The 22281-nt window shown below is 38.0% G+C and overlaps 1 protein-coding gene across 1 annotated transcript in view; it reads left to right on the top strand.

The window, feature by feature from the left end:
- The window catches only part of LOC121417339 (cornifelin-like), a 35139-nt gene that overhangs the window by 6363 nt on the left and 6495 nt on the right, over positions 1–22281 (top strand). The window contains exons 2-3 of the mRNA XM_041611012.1: positions 1243–1275; positions 9810–9865. Of these exons, the coding sequence (XP_041466946.1) occupies positions 1260–1275; positions 9810–9865 (72 nt within the window). The 5' untranslated portion in view covers positions 1243–1259. The remainder of the gene's footprint in view (positions 1–1242; positions 1276–9809; positions 9866–22281) is intronic.

The raw sequence follows: 22281 nt of genomic DNA, 5'->3' as shown, positions 1-22281 counted from the left end.
TGTAAAATTTGACAAGCCAAAAAAAAGAGGTTATCAGCCCAAATGTAAGGTCATTTGGACCAAAATAAATTTTGCCAAAAAAAAGGGTAATCACCAATAAAAGATAGGTCATCTCTGCAAAAATACATGTTTTATTTCGATTTTGAATAATAGTATGGGGACGGGTCCCCCTGTCCCCCCCCCTCAGATTTCCGCCCATGAATGTTATGGAGATCCGTGTGTAATAAAATCCCTACGGGAATAGAAACTATAACTCCGTTTGGGGAATGAAATGTTATATCCAATCTCTATATAGGCAAAATCTGTATACTGTTCAACCTCCAGGTAAGCAGGTATCTGTTTGATATTTTATTCCCCTCAAAACTCATTACTTTATTACTCACAGTGATATTGCAGACTTAATTTGTATCTAAACCATGTAGGCATACGCTAGAATGGTCCTCAACCGTATGGCAAAAGCTAACAAGGTCCCCTCTCATAAAAGGCTGGATGAATCATTCCAAATTTTCAACAATGCGTCTTTTCACTTCACCTGGTTTCGTAAGCATTCTGAATAAATATCAGAATGTTTGCTCAAATAACTAGATGAAAAGAAAAATATCTGTGCGAGCTATTCACAGATTAATGGAACGAATTATAATTTATCATGTACATGTACATGGTTAATGTTCATGATTAGTGAACATTAATGGGCCATCCTTCATGATATATGATTGTTACGATTTGTGCAATTTTATCATGTATATATTTTATTCGTTTTATATGAAAATAAATACAATTTTAGCGCCGTAATTCTTCTTGCCCTTTCTAAATTTTCATTCTTTCCATTAAAGATATTGTCTTTCTTTCCCGATATTCCACTCCCCCTTTCGTTGTCTCCCCTCCTTTTTACCAGCTTCTTCTCATATTTTCATTTTTTTATTTTTATGCATTTTATGCATAATTGAAAATGTGAACAGGTAGGGTCCATGATGTGAAATAATACCTTTTATCAGGGGAACCGCATTATTCAATCTTTGCTTTTAGCGGACCTCTCATTTCCATGCACTTACATTTCTGTGTATTTTTCCTATACTTTATACAACAATGTATCTAAACTTTGATTCATATTTTTTCCCTTTTACATGGAATTGAAATAAAAGGTATTTAATTTTGAATTTCTTTGACTGTTATCATTATTGATAAAACTATTCCAATATAATGTTACATTTTTATCTATGTGTTGTTGTTGTCCTTTTCCAGGAGTTTGAATCAGCACAATGGCCACTCAATATCGTGAGTATTTCTTGAATTTCTCTTTTATATTTCACTCTTATTATTATTATAATTATTATTATTCGTATAATTATTATTGTTATTATCATTATTGTTATTATCATTATTATTACTAGTATTATTACCATTATCATTACTACTTCTTCTACTACTACTACTACTACTACTACTACTACTACTACTACTACTACTACTACTACTACTATTGCTGCTGCTGTGCTGGTGCTGCGGCTGCTGCTGCTACTTCTACCACCACTACTACTAATAATAATTATAATGATAATAATATCATTACCATTATTATTATGATTGTATTATCATTGTTATTATTATCATCATCATCATCATCATTATTATTTGCTAATAGATTTTTTTTCTTAAAGACCTTTAAATAATCAAAGTATTATGTTATATAGATCAATCAGTCCAATCATATATTCTGAAGGTAATGCACTCACGCATTGGCGGCGGAAGCCAAACAATTTAGGGGAGTCCACCTGAAATTTTGGGATGGACACAGGTAAAGAATTGGACAAGCCCCCCCCCCCCAAAAAAAAAAAAAAAAGTTTATAAACCTAAATTTTAGGAGATTTAGGAGTGGCTAACCAAAATTTTTTGACAAGCAAAAAAAAAAATAAAAAAAGGTCATCAACCTGATTTTTTTGGGGGGACAACCCAAGTTTCAGAGGGGGGGGGGGGGTCCACGTGAATTTAGGGGGGGGACGCAGGAAACAAAATTTACAAGCAAAAAAAAAAGTCCCCCCCCCCGCCTATGCACTCACGATAATGATGCAAACACATACAGGCATTTCTTCTTTTTTTTTTTGGGGGGGGGGTTCGTTTCATAAACTCGTTCTCGTAGAAAATGTCGACATCGGATGTACCATGGTTAGACATTTATCTTATCGAAAAGTAGACAAGCTAAGGAAAAATCAGGTTCGAAAAATCATTTTCCTAATTGTCGGTGTTTGCCTTTCCAAGGTGCGATGATGTACTTGTACCTGTTGAGTTGTAATACAAGCCAGTTCTTGTAACAGATTCCTACTCTATTGATTTGTCTCTACAGAAATTTGGAAATTCGAGAAATGTGCATTTAGACAAAGTAAATGAATTGATTTAACGTTAATCAAAATAGATTGTAAATTTGTGTCCTAATAAAAGGATGAAGATCAAACCGAAATCCCAAACAGCAGTATCATCAATCATACAGAGTTATGATATATATACAAACATACATGCGACGTCATTCTTGCTGAATTAGTAATTTTATTATTGAAAGTTTGAAATCATACAAATTCTTTTTCAATCAAGCGAGTCAACGTAACATTGTTCCATGTGACATTCAGCTTAATCTTTGTTTTCTAGTCGTACTAAAATCCAATATATATTGGTATGTACGTTGATTCAGATATTTTAAAGCAATTATGAAAAAAAATATTAATTATTAGCACCGTTTTATGAAAAGCCAAGAGTCATAGGAAACACTGTATATACTTTAAAAAAAGTTTACCCAATGTTTGGTAAAATAGTAACATGCATGTTTGCTGGGAAAAATGATACCAAATACGTTGTAAATTTTACGCAATGTTTCTTTGAAATTTACCCTTAAAACATGCATGTTTGCAAATATGAGGGAGAATTACCCACAAACGTGCATGTTCCCTTTCGACCCAATATTTGGACAATTTTTACTCAATGTGTTTTAGAGTGTACGATCTTCTGCTTGCTAAACACGACAATGATGTGGTTAGTTCGAGAACTCTACCGACACCATCACCTAGCTATCCCAGAGGAAAAGTCACAGGAATTACACCTTTCTTTAATCATAATCATCATCATCGTCATCATCATCACCATCATCATTACTACCACTACCACCACCACCACCATCAGCAGCATCATCACCATTATCATCATCACCATCACTATCATCAATGTTACGATACTGCAACAAATAACAATAAAAATTTAGTTTAGAATTTTGAATTCTTTTTTTAACATAAATACAGGAAACAGATCAACCATACACAAAAGAAACAAAAATAATGATCTTGCATCTCTTGAAGTGTCAGTTCTGATTAGTCAATTTGTATATTCCTGGTATGTATTTATATCCAATATATCCAGGTTTTCTGGCAAAGGTTGCTCAAATTAATGTCTACAATGCTGGCAATGATGAAATCGATGTTGAAACACGATGAATAATAAGAGTCACTGTAACCATGGTAACGAGTTGAAATGTCTGTGAAGACGATGTTGATGATGATTAACAGACACTTTCAGCAAACCATGGGTTGAAGAGTGTTAATTAAACAGGTTGATGATCTCGATGAGAACTAAAAATTCCTCTCTCAGAGTAACTACAAACGGTTCATTGATAGCGTGCAAATAATTCTACAGAAGATAAATGTTGTATTCTAGTTGGAAATAAACTATGCTCTGACATAAAGTGTGAAACTCTGAGTTCTTATATGATATAATGAAGAAACTGCCAGCTTTTATAAATAAATTTTCACTATTCTGGAAGCTTCTAGTATTGTCTACAAAAAGAACATTCTGTCAATTTTTAGAGCAGTCTAATTTTAGAAGATTATTGAATGACCTCAGTGAAATAACAATGTAAACAAAATAGCTAAAGACCTCATGTCCACTACCACTAGGTATAGAGTTATTAACAGAGTTTATATTGTGTACAGTCTTTATTGATTTTCTTTGTATATTCCATAAATAGCAAGAAATTACTCAGTCTCTTAATAGGCATTGCTAACAAAGCTTTATTAAGATATTCTGGAATATTCTTAATCATTAGATGCTATGAATATTCTTAAAGATTAAATTACTAAATAAATTAATGTAACAACAGATCTTACAGCTCTTGAATATAACACCATCAAGTACAATCACCACCACCATCATTATCATCATCATCATCATCATCATACCATCCTCATCATCATCATTATCATTGTCATCATCATCAACATCATCATCAACATCAACATTATCGTCACCATAATCATCATCGTCATCATCATAATCACCACCACCATCATCATCATCATCACACCATCACCTTCATCATCATCATCATCACCATCATTATCACCACCACCACCACCACCATCATCATCATCATCATTACCATAATCACAATCATCATCATTATCATTATTATCATAAATAAATTTGTAAATCGTTCGCCTCGCTTGTACTTAGGAAAAGTACACACTTTATAGAATTCAAATCCAGTTTAAATATTCAATTATTATTATGAAAAAAATTAATCAAAATCAAAGTGGCGGTTTTAGATATGGTTTTCAAAAGACTGACTTCCGTTTGTCACTGTTGGAGGTGCCGTGGACCAGTGGTCTAAGGCGCCTGATTAGACACATTGAAGCCCGGGGTTCGATTCCCGGCCACCCGCTTGGTGGTGATGATTTTTTTGGTTACCTGATCGCTTAGAATCCTTGTAAGCAACCAACCAGATTACTGATGGCTCATCTTCGAGGGACCTGGTAATTAGCGTGAATACTTTATTAAGGGCACTATCGCACCAAAGAGTAATCGAACGCCGGTCATCGGAATTCAAAACCCCCGCTCTGCCGACTGAGCTACCGCACCTCCTTATTCCACGTGAGATCTTGAGCAATACATTCTAGCAACAGTATTCTCTTATCCTACATTACAACAAATAAAAATGTATACGTATAATTGGTGTGAGCACGACTAAAGGAAAATTTGAAATGCTTGCAAAGCAAAATGTATGTTTATTTTCAGTAGTTTTTTTTTTTCAATAAAGAAATAACATCCTACGTCATGCTGCTTGTCTACAAACGGGGGGGGGGGGGGGGGGGGATGAACTCAGAAAGAGAACGAGTTCATTTGATATCGATTCCAACTCGTTGACCGATCGATTAATCGTCAGAATGAAATAGATATAGCGCCATATTCTTAGGTCATGAACACACTCCAACATGTACAAGGAAACATATGTGTCCTTTCATTACAAAAATGATGATTGCCGAGTTTGTCTAGAACATGTGCATTGTGCACTACCAACATCACCTGAAAAGCGTTATCCAATTTTTTCCATGCAGGATATGTATAGGCCAATACAATAACCTTTTTTAAATCAAAATATCTCTCTTATAGTGAATAGTTTGGTTCAGAGACATTCAAGTTCACGGTAACATATTTTATGAATATTTGTGTGACGTATAATCCAATTTGTTCAAAACAACTTGTTACTTGGCACTTATTAGACCTTGCAGTAGTTGCTTAACGATTCAGACAACAATGCTCAATTTATTAAGAATAGAATGATGAAAAATGGATTTGCTTTAAATATACTAGATATTTATTTAAACCGTTTAAAAAAGGAATGCAAGGTTCACAGAGTTAACAGAGTTGTGTAAAAAATGAATATTAACATCATTTTTACTGTGAATTGGGGTGGGCATAGCCTGCAATACCTACCTCAGCGTGTACAACTAGTTTATTCAATTTCAAGCAAGGGAACTCCTCAGTGAAGTTTTGAAATAAAATATAAAATAACTGTGAAGGGCCTTCGGAAACTGAAAGACCGACCCCGGCAAGTGTCTGGGAATATTATTTTTCTCAATGTTAATATTCAATCATACACCGTATTTACTGAGACGAATGAAAACTGTGCAAATATTTGCGAATCACATTCATCCCCATGAAACCTGTGCATTGTAAATTGAAAGAAACTTCTACTGTATACACGGTAAATAGGGTGTAAATGGGTGGCGGCCACCGACAAATGGAATAATGTTGGGGTGAAAAATCAGATTTTACGCCTCCCTAGTTGTTTGAGCACCCTACGCTCCCCCCCCCCCCCCCCCCCTCTCTGTGTGTCCCCTGTCTCCCTATTCGAGAATGATGTTGTGCGGGGAAAGCTATGCCGCACAATACAGATATTCACAAAATAGCATTGCTTCACCCCCACACACATCCACTTCAGTAGAAGTAGTGCTGGCTGCTATTGAAGTTCAAGGAGGAGGAGGGGGGGGGGGTAATGTTATTGGTGGTGATTTTTTACCTGATTGCTAAGAAAGCATGAATGCTTGTTAGAGGAACGACGGCTTAAGGTCCTCTCCGAAGGACCTGGTACTGAGGATTAATGCCTTGCCAAAGGGCACTAGCGCACCAAGTGGGAATCGGAATACGAATCCCCCGCTCTGCCGACTGAGCTATCGCACCCCCTCTCTATCTCTCACATACACACCCACCCTCCCCCTCACACACTTCCTTTCTCTCTCTCACCCCCCACCCCTTCCCTGATCATCCCTCAAGCCCACGTCAAACTTCATCACATGAGACTGAGATTACCATATCTCTCTCCACCCCACCCCCCCCCCTTCCCTCACTCTATCTCTTCCTCTCTCTCCAACACCCCCTTCACCCCGACCACCCTCTCATCATATATCTCCTCCCTTTACGACGCACACCAAAATTAAACCAATTTTGTGTTCTCTTTCAAGTCACGTTTTTTATTGTAACGATGCCCTTCCCTGTTTCCATTCAATAAAATTCATTCCGTGGGCGATTCGTGCCCCATTCAGACCAGAGAAAACGGTAAAAAAACCCAATCGCATTATCAATATGCATTTCCCTATTTATTCAGTTATCCATTTACAACTCATTTATTCATTCATTCGTTCATTCATATTCGTTCGTTCACTCGTTCATTAATATTGTTCATTTATTCATTCGTTCGTGCTTTCATTCGTTTACTCTTCCATCCATTCATTCAAATCAATACAATTCAATTCAAATTTAATTTTATTGTCCACATGGAAATTCGTCATTTATTCATCAATCAATCCATACACCATTTATTCATTGAAACATCGTTCACAATCCATTTTATTTATTTTATTGCCTTTATCCATTTGTAATCATTCATTATCCATTTAAATAATTCAGTTTATGTCTCTTAGATATTTTTTTTAACAAGTGCACACTTAGTTTACCAATAATGCATATAGCACTTCCATTTATTTGAAAGCAGGATAAAAGAGCAATGTAGATTAGATGCCTTGCTTACGGCCATAGGTGCCGAGGCCGGGGATCGAACCCCGGACTTTCATTCTATAGCCAGGCGCCTTAGACCATTCGGCCACGGCACCTACACCGTGGCCGAATATATATTAAGATGTATCGATCATAAACGCCCTACAAATAATCTGACCGTCCAAAATAGCCAAATAAAACACCCAAAAAAACTTTCCAAATTAGACCATTGAAAGATGTTAATGGAAGGTATACGAATAGATAAAATCAAAGTAAATTTTGCAAACTAAAGAAATTATTGAAATATTTTGACAGACTTTTTTTCTGCCTGGGCATGTAACGAATTCTAATCCATTCGTTAAAACAATTAATCAATTGCAAGATGATACCTGTTAAAAAAATCATTGACGCAGATTGATATATGAATGATATAGACTATGTATTTGTTGCTTTTTTTTTCTTGCGATCAAATTCGGTGTAATTTGCCAACAAAATATGAATAAGGTAAAATAACATTACTCCCAGTACCACATTTTCAGCTACAACTATGATTGTTGCTGCTGCTTTAGCAAGGGACTAGTTCATGGTTATAACGCTTGAAACAATAATTAGTATGTGCTGATGATGATGATTATTATCATTATGTTATTATTAGTAGTAGTAAGATCATTGTTATCATCATAACAAAGTGATATCAAACAAACATATAATGTATATAACGTATACAACGAAATACAAAACAGAAAGTAATTCATGAAGTATACCGAACAAATACCAAATCTGTGGTGTATATAAAATACAATAACATGTGTCATTCATGGTACTAGTATATCACAGTGAATCCATTTGCCGCTAAACAAAGAGATCATAAGGGAGACAAACATGATCATATTCCACTTCATTGATCCGGCGCTAAACCTTGATACGTGTGGACGAAGGTGTTCGTGTATGCCTGCGTTAACATGGTTAAAGGGCATACGAAACAGCTTAGCCCTACGTCAGGCCCTCAACTACTTATGTCTGGCCAAGTATATTACCCATAATGCAACAATCTAAGCAGAGTATTCTTGCGATACGCGCCCACTTGAATGATAACTATTTTAAGCCAACTTGATTTAAAACACAGAGCAGGTCAGCAAACTTCCCATTTAATTTTTTTTTCAATTCTGCACACAGCAACGCCGCCATAGAGGGAGGGGGGGGGGCACCGCCTTCATTTTCATTTTTTTTACAACATGTTAGGTTGATTATACAACTGATCACATGATTGGTTTCAGTCAATCACTTGATTTAATACATCATGTATCAATATGCATTTAATGCTTTTAAAGAGACATGAGAGAAGACAGTGTGAAGCTTTTTTTTGTTTTGTTTTGTGACGTCATATGCGGGCAGCTGCCACCTATGTATTGTGATGTAGATATAATGAAATGTTAGAGCTTTTAAAAATGAAAATGATTTTATCTGTGCATTCTGAAAGAAAAACAATATGTCCTCATCAAATTAGATGATGATCATTCTGCTCAACCGGTAGCAATTACCACGCTTTTTCAAACGTTGAACCCCCCCCCCTGAATTGTGGTTCTATGAATATTGCTCATTCTAATACGAACAATAGTCCATTCAAAAGTATTGAAAAGCAACATTTTCACCCTATACCATTAGGGTTTTACATTCGTCAATAGGAAAATAATGTGTCAATACTATATGAAAAGCCTTTAGGGCCTATATTCTCCAGAAGTAGTTCAAAGATTTACCAAAACCTTGTTCAGACGTGGGACCCTAGTCGGAATGTCTATTATGCATCGATCAAATTCCAAAGATATTTCTCTTATCAAGACCAGGGCTCCGTTACACAAAGAATAGCGATCAATCGCTAAATGAACTGACCAATCAATATCAATGTTACACGCGCATTTGGTTTAAAATACTGAACATGGACCAATCAGTGCGGTTCTTTCATATTTGCAATCGTTTGCAATCCATCGCAAACCTTTGTGTTACGGAGCCCAGGACAAAGGCTGATTTGCACGGAGGATGGACGGACGATAGTGCCCTTCTGGACAGAGATACTCCGACCCACCTCCGTCCAAGTTACCCCTACTTTTTTTTCCAGAACCCATCGGTTATTTTATACCGAGGTTTTTTTTTACCTGACTGCTAAGAAAGCACGAATGCCTGTGGGCAGGCAACCATGGGACCAACGGCTTAATGTCCTCTCCGAGGGACCTGGTAATGAGGATTAAATGCCTTACCAAAGGACCCTGGCGCACCACTTGTGAATCGAACCCGGGTCACCAGAATCCAAAACCCCCGCTCTACCGACTGAGCTATCGCGCCTCTAGGCCTTCATGTCGTCGTATAAAAATCTATATTACATCCCATTTATTTTACCCAGCCATATTAATGATTGTTAAAAACTAATTAGAAATCAACCACGATCATAAAGGATATATGTTGGCATGATCATACATGTATTTTTGTTTTTGTTTTTTTAGAAAAATGTGAGACTCGTGAAGTGGTTATCACCCAGCCAGGCTCGACGGTGGTCCAGGTGAGTTCAGGCAGGACGGTCATACAAATCAAACCGTCTCCAAACCCCACCGATGGTTTGCCTTTGGTAATAACGTAATAGCCTTGATCGGTTTGGTCTCGGTTTCGTTGGTTTGACTGTAACCGAAACCGACTCCAAACTGATCGATGGTATGCAATTGGTACACTGTAAAATATGAAGTGCTATTTTAGCACTTAAAGTGCTTGTATAGTGACTGCACTTCGAGTGCAGATTTTCTAGTTTAAATTTGAACTAGAAAATCAGCACTCGCGGTGCAGTCACTATACAAGCACTGTAAGTGCTAAATTAGCACTTCAACTTTTACAGTGTAATAACGTAATAGCCTTGATCGGTTTGGTATCGGTTTCGTTGGTGTGACCTTAACCGAAACCGACTCCAAACCGATAGATGCTATGCAATTGGTAATAACGAAATAGCCTTGATCGGTTTGGTATCGGTTTAGTTGGTGTGACTGCAACCGAAACCGGCTCCAAACCGATAGATGCTATGCAATTGGTAATAACGAAATAGCCTTGATCGGTCTGGTGTCGGTTTCGTTGGTGTGACTGTAACCGAAACCGACTCCAAACCGACCGTTGGTGTGCCATTGGTAATAACGTAATAGCCTTGAACGGTCTGGAGTCGGATTCGTTGGTGTGACCTTAACCGAAACCGACTCCAAACCGATCGATGGTATGCAATTGGTAATAACGTAATAGCCTTGATCGGTTTGGTATCGGTTTCGTTGGTGTGACTGTAACCGAAACCGACTCCAAACCGACCGATGGTATGCCATTGGTAATAACGTAATAGCCTTGATCGGTTTGATACCGGATTCGTTGGTGTGACCTTAACCGAAACCGACTCCAAACCGATCGATGGTATGCAATTGGTAATAACGTAATAGCCTTGATCGGTTTGGTATCGGTTTCGTTGGTGTGACTGTAACCGAACCCGACTCCAAACCGATCGATGGTATGCAATTGGTACACTGTAAAATATGAAGTGCTATTTTAGCACTTAAAGTGCTTGTATGGTGACTACACTACGAGTGCAGATTTTCTAGTTTAAATTTGAACTAGAAAATCAGCACTCGCGGTGCAGTCACTATACAAGCACTGTAAGTGCTAAATTAGCACTTCAATTTTTACAGTGTAATAACGTAATAGCCTTGATCGGTTTGGTATCGGTTTCGTTGGTGTGACTGTAACCGAAACCGACTCCAAACCGACCGTTGGTGTGCCATTGGTAATAACGTAATAGCCTTGAACGGTCTGGAGTCGGATTCGTTGGTGTGACCTTAACCGAAACCGACTCCAAACCGACCGTTGGTATGCCATTGGTAATGTCGTAATAGCCTTGATCGGTTTGGAGTCGGTTTCGTTGGTGTGACTATATCATAAAGACAGTATGCATAAATCAGTGTAATAGGCATAAGCTCAACTACATAACTAATCAAATTGATAATGGTTCCTTTCCCAGAATGCAATTTGTTGGTCATGTGACTCAATGAGATACATTACACTGTAAAAAAATGAAGTGCTAATTTAGCACTTGCAGTGCTTGTATAGTGACTGCATTACGATTGCTGATTTTTTAGTTCAAATTTAAACTAGAAAATCAGCACTCGTAATGCAGTCACTATACAAGCACTGTAAGTGCTAAATTAGCACTTTATTTTTTACTGTGTATATGAGCAATATTCTCTTCAAAAGGTTCTGCATTTTAATGATAAATTCATATCTTCATATAATACGAATTATATAAATAAATACATTTGAATATGACAATCTAAAAAAAGTATAATAAATCTGATAAAGACTAAGAATGTGGTTTACAGTAAGTTGGGTAAAATCATAGAAATATATACTAATTTGTGTTATTAATTACTATATATACACAACAAAAAAGTAAGTCCCCCCTAAATCAAATTGCTGTAACTTTTGAACCGAATTAGTTTGAGATATGATATTTCATAGGTGGTTTTCTGAACTCATTAAGCAACTCCTGGGGAAAAATGAGATCGATCGGTGGAGTCATGCATGAGTGATTAAAGATTGAATTAAAAATGACCATTTTTAAAAGTCACAAGAGTCGTTTTTCAGTTTGTTCAAATACAAAGTTGGGAAAAAGTTGTTTTTCAGGTGAATTTTTTGGTGTTATGCTGTTTTACTGTCCATCATTCAACCACTTCAGACCAGATTTTGATATCGTATGTTCATGGTTGAGTGAGCACAATGTATTGCAGGGGCTGCGGAAGCGGGGGGTGGGCTTCAGCCCCAACTTTTTTCCAAAAGCATGTACAAAAGTGTAAAAATGACCATGCGGTTTTGATTTTTTTGCATGATCAGCCCCTCCCCTCACTTTTGGCTCAGTCTCCCCCCCCCTCCCACTTTGAAAACCGTTCCGCGGCCCCTGAATTGTGACGTATCATCATAGGGGTTTACGGTAGTATCCTCTACAACTTGTTAGATCATGTTAAAATTTGAAAATTTTAGTGGCTCCCCCGATTATAGGCCCCTCCCCCATTTTAAAATTCTGGATCCACCACTGATTTGTCCATACATTCAACTGATCCTGAGAAATTGTGAGGAAAAGAATACATTTATGCAGTATAAAGAGTATTCATTCCTAAGTTTTCGATTGTGCTCGCTCAACCATGAAAATGTTTAAAATTCGGAAAGTGTGTGGTGATAGAAATGATGGATGATAAAAACAACAGCAATTAAAGTCACATTTGAAACCGAATTTGCCCTAAATAACCACTTTATTATCCTTTAAAATGTGTCTGTGACATTGAAAATACCAATTTTCCCACTTTGATGCGTGCTCACTCATCCATAAATAAACAAATCGATTTCATTTTTGCACAGAATTTTGCCCATAGGTTGATAAACATTACTGCCAAACGACATTGCTAAAGACAGCCTTGAAAAAAAGTTCCACCATATTGAATAAGGGGTTACTTATTCGTAAACATATGCACCAATAATGTACACACGTCTATGAGAGGAGTCAAAATTTTGAAATGAGGGTTTGTTTCATGGACGGTTTTTGTTTCTTCTGCCCAGGCGCGGATCCAGACATGTGTGATTTTGTAGGGAGGGGGGGCCCAAATTCGACCTGATTTTGGCGCCCCTGTGTACTTTTCGGAAAAATGGCGGCCCCTCCCTCCCCCAGGCAATCATAAGTGCCTTAAATGCATGTTAAATTATCTTATTTCATGGGCACATGAATCAGGGGCGGATCCAGCCTTCGCCAATAAAGGGGCCCGAAATTTTTTTTCAGCCATATTTTCCCCGATCGGCCGCTCGAAGATTTTTTTTTTCGTTTGTTTCTTTGAAGGGGGTAGTCCTATAAGTCACTTCTTAACTTTATTCTTTAAATCAACATAAATGTATAATATCATAATCCTTATTTTATAAAGCCTGCGCGAAGCGCAAGCAATTTTTTTTAAATTGTATGTATTTTTTCCTAAAATTTGAACATTCGGAAAAAAGATGTGCCTGCTATAATTACTGCGAACGCGAAGCACTAGGAGAAATTTTTGATAAACGTTTTCAACTGATCGGAAAGGTAGGCCTACCAGTCCTGTTAAAGACTGCATACAGTTAGCCATGAAGATGTTATATATTTCAACAATCAAATAATGCGAGCGCGAAGCGCGAGCTGAAAATTTTTGACATTTCTACATAAAGAATGGAAAACTTTAATCAGTTTTTGTAATCATGAACAGGACAGCTATACAGTATAACTAAACAATTGATACGAGCGCGAAGTGCGAGCGGAAAAATTCTAGATTTAGACCTAGAACGGGACACTCTATTCATGTTTCCTAAATCATGAAAAAGATGAGTAAGAGGGGATCTTCCTACATTAATCATGCGAGCACAAAGCGCAATGAGAAAATGTTTGTATACGTTTTGAACTGATCGTAAAGTGCCTTTTAAGGACTGCTTGCATTTAGACATGAAGACATTACATATTTCACAATCAAATAATGCAAGCGCGAGCTGAAATTTTTTTGACATTTCTACATAAAGAATGGAAAACTTTAATCAGTTTTTGTTATCATGAACAGGACAGCTATACAGTATAACTAAACAATTGATACGAGCGCGAAGTGCGAGCGGAAAAATTCTAGATTTAGACCTAGAACGGGACACTCTATTCATGTTTCCTAAATCATGAAAAAGATGAGTAAGAGGGGATCTTCCTACATTAATAATGCGAGCGCAAAGCGCGAGCAGAAAATGTTTGTATACGTTTGAACTGATCGAAAAGTGTCTTTTAAGGACTTCTTGCATTTAGCCATGAAGACATTACATATTTCATCACTTAAATAATGCGAGCGCGAAGCGCGAGCTGAAATTTTTTGACATTTCTTTATAAAGAATGGAAAACTTTAATACAATTTACTTAATTACAGAAAAAAAAAACAATTTCGAATCTGTACTGATTCCCAATATTTATCACACACAAATCCACTATTCCATAAACTAAAGACTCTAACAGTATTTGACATAAATACACTTCAAAGTTTACTACTTATGTTTAAGTACGTAAATAACATGCTCCCACCTACCTTCATTCCACAATTTTTATTCTCTGAATACATTTATTCATTCATACCGTACCCATAACTCTTCAAATTTCCATTTAATCAACCCCAAACTGCTTATTGCGCAGAGATCCATAAGACACCCTGGTCCAGATTTGTGGAACTCTCTACCAGCAGAGTCTGTAAAACAATCTTCGTCTCTTCACTCATTTAAAGGGGAAGTTCACCCTGACAAAAACTTTATTGTGAAAATAGCAGAAAAAATAATAAAAAATATTGCCGAAGGTTTGAGAAAAATTCATCAAATAATTAAAAAGTTATTAGAATTTCAACTATTTGATTTGTGACGTCATATGCGAGCAGCATTCCTACATAGCGAATGGTAAAATATCAATGAAATGTCATTTTCTCAGAAAATTGAAAATGGTTTTCACTGTAACTTTTGTATATCAATAGACAAATCATTTCATACCCGATCATGAAAAGAAAACAAAATTAAGTCATCAGGAACCATACAAAATTTGAAATTCATACATTTTATATTACATAACACATGGGGCAGCTGCTCGTTTATGACGTCACAAATCCAAAATTTTGAACTCTAATAACTTTCTTACTCTTTAACGGATTTTCCTCAAACCTTCACCAATTTTTTTTACTATTTTTTCTGCTATTTTCACAACAAAGTTTTCTTCAGGGTGAACTTCCCCTTTAAGGCAAACGTTAAATCTATGTTATTATCAGAATATTTGAAGTAAAATTTCTGTGTCGTATCCTTTTTATCGTGAATTTATTCCTCCTTCGATTTAGTCATTACCAATATCTTCATCATGACCACCATCATCTCCATGGCCTTCATCATCATCATCATCATAATCATTATCATCATCATCATCTTCATACTTCTAGTGGATCCAACCTTTCAGCTGATACTTTAACTTCACATTTTACATATGATAGTCAGACACTTCATGCCCTTAATATAAGGGATAGTTGTTCCACGGGAAGATGGCGAGAAGATAATCCCATTGTATGGGACCGGTTGGTGTCTCTCGGGATCAGTAGACTTTGTCGAAGGCGGAGGACCCATCGGGGCAAGAGAGGAGGACGATGCCTCTTAAAGGGGCATCTTAAATTTGCCAGCATTAATTCCCGGTCACTACGTAATAAAGCTACTATTCTTCAAGATTTTGTTATAGATCACAAATTAGATTTTGTCTGTGTTAGTGAGACATGGCTGACTTCAGATGACGATGCGGTCATAGGTGACCTGTGTCCTGACTCCTACACATTCAAGCATTGTCCAAGGGTCTCTGGGCGTGGCGGTGGAGTGGCTTTTCTTTACAAGAACAGTCTTAAAGTTGTCACCAAGCCGCATGAAAATTTCAACAGTTTTGAATGTCTATCCGCAACCATCTCCAACAATGTTAATTGCATGGACATCTCTGTAATCTACAGGCCTCCTGGTGGACATAGCTTTTCCAGATTCCTAGATGAATTCTCTGATTTCCTGGATAGAAGCATATATCGAACTCCACCTTTTATCATCACTGGCGACCTGAACATTCACCTAGACAATAACTCTTCACCCAACACACAGAAGTTTAATGATCTAATTAGCGGTCACGCCATCTCTCAACTAGTTGATACTCCAACACACGACAGAGGTCACATCCTTGATGTTGTCATGGTTAGGGACTCTGATGATCGAGCTCTCTTATCGAAGCCTCGAGTCATACCTGGCATCTCAGACCACTCTGCCATCTTATGGAAGGTCAACTTTCCCAAGCCTGAAAGTTGCTCTCATTACCCCACTGTTAAAAAAACCCTCCCTGGACCAAAACTCCCTCCAAAACTACCGCCCAGTTTCAAACTTACCATTTTTGTTCAAGATTCTTGAAAGGATTGTGTTCTCTCAATTGTCCGAATACCTTTCAGATAATGATTTGCTCGATCCCTTCCAGTCAGGTTATAGGTCAAATCATAGTGTAGAAACACTACTTCTTGACACGTCTAATTATATCTTACAAAGTATGGATAAAGGGAACACCACAGCTCTTTTGCTGTTAGATTTGTCCTCTGCCTTCGACACGGTAAGCCACACTATCCTTTTGAACACACTTAGTTCACTCGGTGTTAAGGGTGAGGCTTACAAGTGGTTTCAGTCTTATCTGTCATTTCACTCTCAGATTGTTTGTATCAACGGTTATAAATCTGATGCTTTGCCTCTCTCTTGTGGAGTACCACAGGGTTCTGTGGGCGGGCCAACTCTCTTTTCGATTTATTTATCCGGATTGCGACAAGTTCTGTTGAAACATAACATAAAATACCATATTTATGCAGACGACATCCAACTCATGATTTCTTTTAATTCGAATCAACAAGCTGCAGTAATTTCCATCCATCGTCTTGAATGTTGCATGGTTGATGTTCACAACTGGCTGACTTCTCACTCTCTTAAGTTGAATCCAACCAAATGTGAATTTCTTCTTTTTGGCTCCAAAGTACAGCTTAGTAAAATCCACATCGATTCCATTTCATTTTCTGGTCTCACTGTAAATTTGTCAAGTTCTTGTCGCAATCTGGGTATAGTTTTTGATTCTCACATGACAATGTCAAATCACATTTCTTTTATTTGTAGATCAGTTCGCTACCAATTGCGAAATATTGGTTTTATAAGGAATTACTTGTCTCGACCGGCCACAGAAAAATTGGTTCACGCTTTAATTTCGTCCCGTCTTGATTTTGGAAATTCCCTATTGTTTAATCTACCCCAGAATCAGTTAGTGAAAGTTCAGAAACTTCAAAATGCTGCCGCTCGCATCGTTTCTCTATCCACCAGGCGCACTCACATTACTCCTATTTTAAGATCCTTACATTGGCTCCCTGTAAAACAGCGTATTATGTTCAAGATTTTGTTGTTAACTTTCCATTGTGTTCATGGCTCATCTCCCCAGTACCTTATTTCACTGATCAAAAGTTATACCCCTTCAAGATCCTTACGTTCCTCCCTTTCCAATTCTCTTGTTACCCCCAAAGTTTCCAAAACTTGGGGTGAAAGATCATTTGTTTACTCATCCTCGAAACTATGGAAAAATTCTAGATTTAGACCTAGAACCGGACACCCTATTCATGTTTCCTAAATCATGAAAAAGATGAGTAAGAGGGGATCTTCCTACATAAATAATGCGAGCGCAAAGCGCGAGCAGAAAATGTTTGTACACGTTTTGAACTGAGTTTTTGTAATCATAAACAAAATTGAGTTTTTGTAATCATAAACAAGATAGCTATATAACTAAACAATTGATGCGAGCGCGAAGTGCGAGCGGAAAAATTCTAGTTTTAGACCTAGAACGGGGCACTCTATTCATGTTTCCTAAATCATGAAATTGATGAGTAATAGGGGATCTTCCTACATTAATAAGGCGAGCGCAAAGCGCGAGCAGAAAATTTTTATATACGTTTTGAACTGATCGAAAAGTGCCTTTTAAGGACTGCTTGCATTAAGCCATGTAGACATTACATATTTCACAATCAAATTATGCGAGCACGAAGCGCGAGCCTAAAAAAAATCCAGATTTCAACCTTGAACGGGATACTCTATTCATGTTTTGTAAATCATGAATGGGGATCTTCCTACGTTAATAATACAAGCACAAAGGGCGAGCAGAATTTTTTGATATTGTGATCTGAAACTGGATAACTGAATGAAAATGCGCGCGCATGTTTCAGATTTAGACATAGAATCTAGGCATTCTAAACAATCTTTTATCATGAAAATAAAAGCGAGCGCGAAGCGCGAGCTTAAAATATTTGATATTCCGATCTGATATTTCAAACTCTTTGTAGGAAACTTGTAAGGTGGATATAAATCGCACTTGATAAAGAGCTGATATGTTTCATTATTACTTTGATTTTGAGACATAGGACCTTGACATCCTTAGGACATGTTATCATATGAATATGATGACTATATATCTTCCTATTCATCTTGCTAAGCGCGAGATAAACCAAAAGTGACAATTTAATTATTAAATTGATATCTTAGTATTAATGCATAATGAGGGCGCGGAATCTGATGATATTATGGCCTGAACACTGAACATTTCAAGCACTTTTTTATTTATGAATAGGATGCATCATTAATTAGTTGATATATTTTTAACCATTAATGCGAACGCAAATCGCGAGCCGAAATTTTTGATAAACTGTCATGAAAAGGGGATTTTAAGTAGTTTGTTATACAATCAATATTGAGACATACATAACCCGCAAATCAAAAATGCAAGCATAGCAGCGCTAGCTGATGCGTTTTGACAATCAGACCTGAAAAGGGATATTTTGAAAACTTTATGGAATACATGAAAATAATAGGTACCTGATAAATCAAAATTCGCGAACGCGCAGCGCAATTGGAAAATGTTAATATTCAGACCATAAAACTGACATTTTTACAGACCACTTTTTAAAAATCAATATGTAAATCACAAAAATTAATGAAAGTTCAATTTCCAAGGAGAAATATGTTTTGTATACTGACTTCCAAACTTGATATTTAAGCTCCGTGTTGAACAAGATATGTGGATCACAAACAGGCAATGCGAGCGCGAAGCGCGAGCGAAAATTATATATAGTGACATAAAATATTTTTTCCAAGTCTTCCTCTCATCTTATTTTATTCATTCGTCTTCCTCCTTTTCTTTTTTCTCTTTTCTTTTCCTTCCTTTTTCTTTCTTCCCCCTTTTTTTTGCTCTACCAATAGGGGGGTCCGGGCCCCTCGGGTCGCCACCTGGATCCGCCTATGCATGAAGAAGAGGCAATTGAATAATAGTTTTATAATGATGTGTTCATGAATAAATGTAATATCACCTTAAAAAATAATCAATGCGAGCGGGAAACTCAAGCGATTTTTTTTTCAACCATTTGATGCTTTCAATTTCGTTTAACTTCTCATCAGAGTAGGCCCTGCTAGAATTATGTGAGTGGGAGCCAGTCGCGGATCCAGGATTTCTTAGGGGCCCTAATTTCAAGTCAAGTAATAATCGTGCCGAAATATTGACTCCCATTGCCGAATGGGTAATGTTAAGTTCAGTTACTTCTCACAGAAACCTCTCTTGCATTGTAGGCATTCTTCGTTCTTGTGGGTACTCTCATTTTTTTTCTACTTTTTGCTTCAGGGGTTGAAAAATCTTACGGGGATGACGCCCCTGTATCGCCGCGTATGAAAACTGGTTGTGCAATAACTAAATTGCATATTCTGCATGAAAGAAAATTAATATTTTATTTTGGGTAAAATATTCTTGAAAAGAATCAAAAGTATCAAAAGGTTATGTATCTTATAATCTTGCTCAAATTTTATATACTCCAAATAGATTTTCAAAAGAAACAGAATGCGTGTAAACGGTGTATATAAAAAGAATATAAGATACTAAAGATAAATATACTGTAAAAATATACTTTATTGTCAGTGTCTTTATAAATATGAAAACAATGCTCTTAAGTTCGCATCATTTTGGACGATAAGTTCTTATCTCTCTCTTTCATACAATACTAGTGAAACATGAATTCCAAGGTCCCATGTATCTTGTATTAATACACTATTTCAAGATGGAACAATAAATGTAAATGATAGCAATGCAGTTTAGGCCTGAGGAAATACACGTAATAGTTTCAGTGGAATTCGTTTAAAAGAATTAAACGTGATTTCCCACTGTAGGTTGGAAACGAAAAGGTGTCGTATCAACTGTATATAGCTGTCTTTTACGCATTACTACATGAAACTCAATTTGCCTTCCCTAGTTCGAATATCATCCCCCCTAGCTCGAGTATCAATTTTGCGCCCCCCCCCCCCTAGTTCGAATATCAATTCGGCGCCCCTACATGAAGGTCCAACATCAATTTGGCGCCCCTAGTTCGAATATCAATTTGGCGCCCCTAGTTCAAATATCAATTCGGCGCCCCTACATGTAGGTCGATCATCAGTTCGCCCCCCCCCCCGTTCTAACTTCAATTCGGCCCCCAGTTCGAACATCATTTTTGCATCCCTTCGAACATCATTTCGGCGCCCTCCTAGTTCGAATATCGATTCGGCGCCCCTACATGTAAGTCAAACATCAATTTGGCGCCCCTAGTTCGAATACTATTTCGCCCCCCCCCCCCCTAGCTCGAGCATACATTTGGCGCAACCTAGTTCCAACATCAATTTGGCGCCCCTACGTCGAACATCGATTCGCCCCCCCCCCCTCCCTAGTTCGAGTATCAATTTGGCGCCCCCACTTCGAACATCTTTTCGGCGCCCTCCTAGTTCGAATATCAGTTCGGCGCCCCTACATGTAGGTCGATCATCAATTTGCCTCCCCCCCCCGTTCGAACATCAATTCGGCCCCCAGTTCGAACATCATTTTGGCATTCCTTCGAACTCAATGTGCCTTCCCTAGTTCGAATATCATTTCGCCCCCCTAGCTCGAGTATCAATTTTGCGCCCCCCTAGTTTGGACATCAATTCGGCGCCCCCTAGTTTGAGTATCGATGTTCGGCCCCCCTCCCTAGTTCGAGTATCAATTTGGCGCCCCCACTTCGAACATCATTTCGGCGCCCTCCTAGTTCGAATATCAATTCGGCGCCCCTACATGTAGGTCCAACATCAATTTGGCGCCCCTAGTTGAATATTAATTTGCCGCCCCTACGTGTAGGTCGATCATCAATTCGCACCCCCCCCGTTCGAACATCATTTTGGTATCCCTTTGAACTCAATTTGCCTTCCCTAGTTTGAATATCATCCCCCCCTAGCTCGAATATCAATTCGGCGCACCTCCATGTAGGTCGATCATCAGTTCGCCCCCCCCCCCCCCCCGTTCTAAGTTCAATTCGGCCCCCAGTTCGAACATCATTTTGGCATCCCTTCGAACATCATTTCGGCGCCCTTTTGGTTCAAACATCATTTTCTTTCTTCCTCTTCCTCTTTTTTTCTTCTCGTCCTTCCCCCTCTTCCTCTCCCCTTTTCTTCTCTTCTTTCCCCTTTCTCTCTCTTTTTTCTTCTCTTCGCTCTTCCTCTTTCTCCTTTTCCCCTCTTCCTCTCTCTTTCCACCCTCTTCCTCTTTTTTTTCTCCCCCTCCCCTCCCTTTTCTTCTCTTCCTCCCCCCCCCTTCTTACCCTTTTTTCTCTTTCTTTCCCCCTTTTTTCTTCCCCTCTTCTTTTCTTTCTCCTCTCTTTTTTTCTTTCCTCCCTCTTCCTCTCTCTCCTTTTCTTTCCCCTCTCCCTCTTTCCGCTCCTCTTCCCCTCCCTTTTCTTGTCTTCCTTTCCCCTTTTCTTCTCTTCCTTTCGCCTTTTCTTCTCTTCCTTTTCCCTTTTCTTCCCCCTTCTCTCTCTTTTTTCCTCTTCTTTCTTCCCTCTTCCTCTCTTTCCTTTTTCTCCTTTTCCCCTCTCTTCCCCCCTCTTCCTCTTTTTTCTTCTCCCTCCCCCTCCCTTTTTCTTCTCTTCCTTCCCCCTCTTCCTCTTTTTTCTCTTTCTTTCCCCTCTTCTTCTCTTTTTTTTTCTTTCCCTTCTTCTTTTCTTTCCCCTCTCTTTTTTCTTCTCTTCTTTCCTCCCTCTCCCTTTCTTTTCTTCTCTTCCTCCTTTTCTTTCCTCTTTTTCCTCTCTCTTCCTTCCCTTCCTTCCCCCTCTTCCTTTTCTTCTTTTCTTTCCCCCCTTTTCCTCTCTTTTTTCTTCCCTTCTTCCTTTCTTTTTTCTTCTTTTCTTTCCCCTCTTCTCCTCTTTTTTTCTTTCTTTCCCTCTCTCTTTTTTTAGCCGAAGGGGGGGGCCAAGGCCCCCTCGGCCCCCCCTATGGATCCGCGCCTGCTTCTGCCAACAGTTATTT

The sequence above is a fragment of the Lytechinus variegatus genome, chromosome 6, assembly GCF_018143015.1.
Source record: "Lytechinus variegatus isolate NC3 chromosome 6, Lvar_3.0, whole genome shotgun sequence".
Taxonomy (NCBI): domain Eukaryota; kingdom Metazoa; phylum Echinodermata; class Echinoidea; order Temnopleuroida; family Toxopneustidae; genus Lytechinus; species Lytechinus variegatus.
Note: the sequence above shows the minus strand (reverse complement) of the source record. Positions and strands in the feature narration are given on the sequence as shown.